Here is a 6091-nt window from a genome sequence, read left to right on the forward strand (position 1 = left end):
CATCAAAATGACGACTATTTTTATAAGCTTTCAACGGTAGTAGCTATTGGTGTGAAGTATGATTACTTCAAATGTTTTTAATCCATGTTACATGATCTAACTAACTGATTTACGTTATACCTTTTTCAATTAACCGTATTATGTTGCCATTACAAATTGGCTAATTACTTATTTTGTATTCTTGTAACAGCTTCTACGAAAGGCAAGACTTTTACAAATGAAGTATTAAACATTCTAAGCTGGGCATCTATATACAATGCAGAAACTTTAAAACGTCAGCTATCAATCTTTACAGAATTTGAACATTTTATTAATATTTGTTACCTTGTAAATCTAATACTCCCGCAACATTGGTGCAAAATGTTCTATATATGAGCAAACTGGATTGCAATATCGATCCATATTGTACCTAGTAGCTGATTCTAGTAGCACTTACCATCTAGCTACAATAATTTATGACTCAAAACAAATTGATATATTCTAATTCCCTATAAATCACAAAGACTTTATCGTGCTATACAGCTGCGTATAAAGCGCTTGTAGTGACAGTATGACTACAAAAGAAGTTAGCAAACCTCTTACTGGTACGGTGAATATCTGCGTTGTTGGCCTATCTGGTTTCAAGCAAAATTCTGGTAATATTGGCGTCGGTAAATCTTGTTTTTGTAATCGCTTCGTTAGACCTAAAGCTGATAGTTATATCAATAATCACGATTCAGCTTTATATAGCCTTAGCGATTTTAACTCACCAGTTGTTAATGGTGACCATTACTTGTATTGGGGACAAGTTGTACGAAATTATGAAGATGATAATAGCCGAATAGTCTATCGTGTTATTGAGCAAACCGAATTTATTGATGAGCAGACTGGTGTCCCTTTTTGTGCTGACGACATACTACCATATCACAAACGTGCCCTCCAAACCAATTTGTCCTCGGATGGCAAAATAGCATACTATAATAGCGATCAAGTCAGTTTGCCTAATGGATATCCTCAAGACTACATGCCAGATAGCCAACTAAATATTGACGGTTTTATCTGCGTATTCGATATCAAGTCTAATAATAGTGATGCCAATGGATATTTCGAACTGCAATTTAAATTTTTCCAAAGCCTGATAGATGAATTATTTCAAGTAGGAAAACCGTTCTTAGTTGCAGCCACGAAATGTGATGAAAGTGATAATCAGTCTTTATCAGTTATCAGCGAATTTATTTCGAATAAACCTAATATCCCATTGATCGAAACATCTGCTCATCGAAATATAGGCATTGATGACGCTTTTCGTGCATTAGCTCAAATGATACTTCTAGAATCGGAATTTGTTTTCAAGCCAATCGATTATAGCGTTGAAGAAGCCAAAAAAAATGAAGAAGAAATTTCTTTAATAACTGAACTTAATCAAATATTAGAAGATCATGTGGACAGTTGTACGACCAAGTGGAGTGAAGTCATTGACGATATCCAAGACGATTTAGCTTATATCAAGGTTATTGACTGTATTGGAAGCGAAGCAGCACAAAAACAATTTCGGAAACATTTACGTAAACTTAAGGCTGATCTAGAAGAACGAAAATATTACGAATATATGTCATTACTTCCTAAGACACTACAGCAGATTTGGCCAACCTATTCTGCCCTATTACGAACAGTTGGCAGTGTTGAAAATTGGTCTACTTGTTGCAATTGGATAAGACATAACATGGGAACTTGTCATAAATATATCATTATCTTTCCCGATGATTTACCTTGGAGTGAAAGCGATCATTTACTTCGTGACGATCCCCGCATACCCTACGACTTACTACTACAAAGCGATGCCGAGGTAATGTTTAGAACTCATATCAAAAATCTCCGTGAACGTAGAGAGGTAGATCTAGCAAAGTTAGAATTTCGTAAACTTTTAATCCACATACCTAATATTCTTCCTGGGATGGATATATCTGCTATCGAGTCTTATGTAAAATATGAAACTTGCTACATAAAATTATCAGTAAACGATCGGAAGCAGATATACCAAGAATATCAGTCAGATCTTACTGAAAGGTGTAGAACAGATTTCATCGAATTATTATTTGAATCGCCAGATATTTGTAAGGCTTTGCTACAAGCAGATAATGATTATACTAAATTAGATATATCCCAGTTGAAGGGTTGCATTTCGAAAGATAATCGCTACAAGCGCTTAAAACACCTTAAATCGACAGACATAGATCAAATTTTATTAGATTATGTCATTTGTATGCATGGTAAAGGCAGATGTATTTATGGTGACGGGAAATGCATGAATAAGGTAATGAGAGGAATAACGGCGAAGCATCCACGAGAAGAACATAGTAAATATGACATTAGGTACGTATACTTGTATTAGCCAGTCCTTACAGAATGTTGTTTATGAGTGGAAATCTGAACTACTTCACGCTAGCTATTTCAGTTTTCTTTCAGTTTACATGGAACCAATTTTAAATTTAAATTCGATAACTATTTTTCGTTTCCATGACTTGGTCGTAAAGATTATGCTTATGTGCAATGTGTTGTGATCCATACAAAATCGAACGTATCCTCGATCGTTTGTGGAAGAATAAGAAATGCAGTATTGATCAAAATAAGCCAGAAGATATTTTGATTGAAATGCCATTTGAAGGCGATATGAAGAAAATATCTCTACAATTAACATCACTTCATAGTAAGTCTTCGCTCAGCATTCTTAAATAGAACTATAGTAGCAAGGTAAAAGATAACAATAATTATCGTCATTATTTCGAATTGCAACTATAATATGTAGGTGCTCACCACGTAAACGCAAATGAATTCCAAGGATTTGTATTGATTTATTCAACTCTAAGGCTAGCATCATTCGTCACAATGAGGTCAATATCACAGCTACAAGCTGATAAAGGATTTTCTTAAATACAATTACCTTAATGCTGTTAATAAGTGACGTTGCTCACTAGAATGAAAAAAATGTTCGACTTGCACTCCTAAATCGTGGCAATTTATTTACTGTTAGGAATTTATTTTTATCTCTACCGCAAGATATTCCAGTTTTGGTATTAGCGGTAACCGATGCAGATTTCGATTATGGTGTTTCCTTCGATCGTGCCTACGCTGCCAAACTTCTAGCTGATGGAAGTAATTTGGCGAAACAACGAAATAACTTTTTATGGCTATATTCCCCCCGATTTCCTAATCATGGTGGGTTTTTGTATCAAAATACGTATAGTGATTTACCGATTCAATCGGATTGATGATTAATTTATATTTTTATTACATATCTTTAGTTGGCGATTTTTCGTTGTTTTTCTCGTTGGTATTGAGTATTTCTCTTAGTAAAGCTGGCCTGCCATTAAAACGCGTTGCCGCAACTTCACTATCATCTTCTGCTCCATCACTAATTGATAGCATAAGAAAAAGTAAAGGATCGACCTCGAGTGCACAGAAAAACCTATTAGTACCCACTAATAGCGCAAAAATGAAATATTCTGATGCGGTAAATGAGAACCAGCCAGCGTTATCAACAACGATGCAAAACAATGTAATTGATCTGTATAGTAGACAACGTTGTGAATCTATGCACGGAAAGAGAAAAACTGGTAATTATACCTCTTTCGATCAAGGCTCCGATACTGAATTAGATGAAGAACGAAACTACATACCTACCGCAGAGAAAATAGATAATTTAATCTCAAATTCTGGTAGCATTGATGAGGATGAAGGCATTAATGCTGTTAACAATTTTGCTGACATTAAAAAAATGTGGGAACAAAAATCTATATCAACAGACGCGGATAACACCTCTAAAGTATCCTTAACAACACCTGATTTGAGCACCCAAAGAAATGTGTCTATAGATGGTACAGCAATTGACAATACCGATTCAAATTCCACAGTTCCTCTTGATTCTGATGCTAAAGTCAATGATGTGGTTACTGATTCTTCGGCTTCTCATAGTCCTAGTCCGTTTAAGGAGTCATCAATAGTTCAAGAATCCGTCGCAAGGCCTAAAACAATTTCTTCCAAACTAGTATTACCTATAGCCGTTGAAGAAGAAGATATTATGACAATAGATAAAACTCCTGCTACTTACTCAAGTTCTAAACTAAATGCTACTAATGTAAACAGTACTCCAGTCAATTCAGAGTATGGTACAGATGAAGTTGATGGTAGCCCAGCAGCTCTGAAAATACAATTGCCTCATCATCGTACAAAATCTAAAGAGACAAACATAGATGATATTATACATACAACAACAAGAGCCATCAAGGAGACGAATATAGACGATGTCATACCCACAAGAACAAAAACCTATAAGGAGACGAGTCTTGATGACGTTATAGAAACCAAAATTATTCAAAAGAAAGAAACAAACTTAGATAATATAATATCTAACAAGGAACCTAGCATTCTTGCAGTTACTGATCTCACTCAGAGTCGCCAAACTACTCGTAGCTCTAATCACTCACAAGATAATATCCTACCTACCAAAATGAGCAAAACAGTTAGCAGCTACTCAATATCTGATGTGCAATATCCGAAGACCGAGCATACAGTCGGTCTTGTTAAGCAGATCAGCGCAGATACTTCTAAAAGCTATGGTTCGAAAATTCACTATGGACTGAAAAGACAGTCATCATTATATAAAAGTGAAAGTTTACCAACTTTAGTGCTATCATCGAATGCTGATGACTTAGCAAAATCTCCAGATGCTCAGCATAACACGACAGCACCGCTGGCTTTGCCTGAAGACTTTGAGCATACAGTGGTAAAAGATGAAACTACCCCATATGTGAGAACAGGAGTAAAAAAGGAAAATGTTAGGAGAAAAAAATTTTCCTTTTATTCTAAGCATGCATTCAGAAACAGAGAACTTTTTGGTAATAAAAAAGCACAGACTGATAAGTCACCGGAAGTAAAAAATCAATCAGAACCTGAACAGACTCGCCCGAATAGGTTGCTATCACCTGACCGAGAACCTGAACTGGTAAGGCCATCCGGTGGACTGTCGCCTACATCGACATTGCGTAGAGTTTTTAGTGGGAGCTCACCTAGATTTTCTAACGTATTATCTGTCGTAAGTAATATCGTTACTTTGATCTTCGGAATATCTCACCCTAGATTAAGTCTTTAATAAATTTATTATCGTATCTCTGTAAATTTTAGCCGAACCGTTTGCAACTTGATATTCATGGCTCAGATGATTCTGAGGTAGGTAAAATAAGATACTTTTGATTCTAAATTTAGAAAATGTATTATCTAAATTTTGCTCTAAAATTTCGAAGGACTCGTGTGAAGAAGCACTTTCAAAGCTCAGCAGCTCGCGTATATTGAAGGTATAACTTACGTATTAGTTGTACACTAAGAAAACTTTCTGTGTTACCTATTAGACGACGTTATTTATATTGAAATAATTTTTTCTTTCTTCCATCACTAATATACTGTAATCTGATTTCTAAGCTATGAAATGTCGTTTAGATATCTTGTATTAGTGCTTATTAAAATTTTTATTTCTTAATGTTCACTGCTTTTAGAATGACTTCTTACAACTATTACGAACAAAAAAATATCGGCAAGATCAACAGAAAAAAGCTAAACGAGATCAAAAACGTCAGCGAAAAGAACAAGAAAGGCGATTAGAAGATGAACGTCGAAAGCAGCGTAAGCAACGACGAACAGATGAAAAAATGAATAAAAAGATATCCAAACTACATTCAACTTCATGTCAATCACAATTCACATTAAATGATATGGCTAAAAACAAGAGTAACATGGTGCCGGATTTTATAGAAAATTGTATAAAATACTTGGAAAAACATGGTATTTATGCACTGTATAATTTCATTCGCGCCGTAAAATATATATCGTGTATGGTATCGCCCAGATAAAGTGATGTCATAAATTTTTGTTAGGTAAACAAATTGTTGGACTGTATAGAGTTAGCGGTAATAAAGCTGATATCGAAATGATCATGAAATGTGTCTCAGAAGGTAAATTGAAGATAACTTGAAATTATTTTTAATCTAAAATCATTTAAAACTTTCATCACTATTTTCCTTTTTATTAGATCAAGATGTTCATTTCGAAACTCTTGCAT

General features: G+C 34.8%; 1 protein-coding gene across 1 annotated transcript; it reads left to right on the forward strand.

The window, feature by feature from the left end:
* Nucleotides 1-550: 550 nt before the first annotated feature.
* TRIADDRAFT_52053 (uncharacterized protein) lies at nucleotides 551-5882 on the forward strand (the record flags this gene model as incomplete). Its single annotated transcript, XM_002107973.1, has 8 exons — nucleotides 551-2352; nucleotides 2514-2686; nucleotides 2786-2870; nucleotides 3011-3195; nucleotides 3282-4981; nucleotides 5161-5205; nucleotides 5280-5330; nucleotides 5529-5882. The coding sequence occupies 8 exons, from the start codon at nucleotides 551-553 to the stop codon at nucleotides 5880-5882; spliced, it is 4395 nt and encodes a 1464-aa protein (XP_002108009.1).
* Between the last annotated feature and the right edge of the window lie 209 nt (nucleotides 5883-6091).

The sequence above is a fragment of the Trichoplax adhaerens genome, genomic scaffold (genome assembly GCF_000150275.1).
Source record: "Trichoplax adhaerens TRIADscaffold_1 genomic scaffold, whole genome shotgun sequence".
Taxonomy (NCBI): Eukaryota; Metazoa; Placozoa; class Uniplacotomia; order Trichoplacea; family Trichoplacidae; genus Trichoplax; species Trichoplax adhaerens.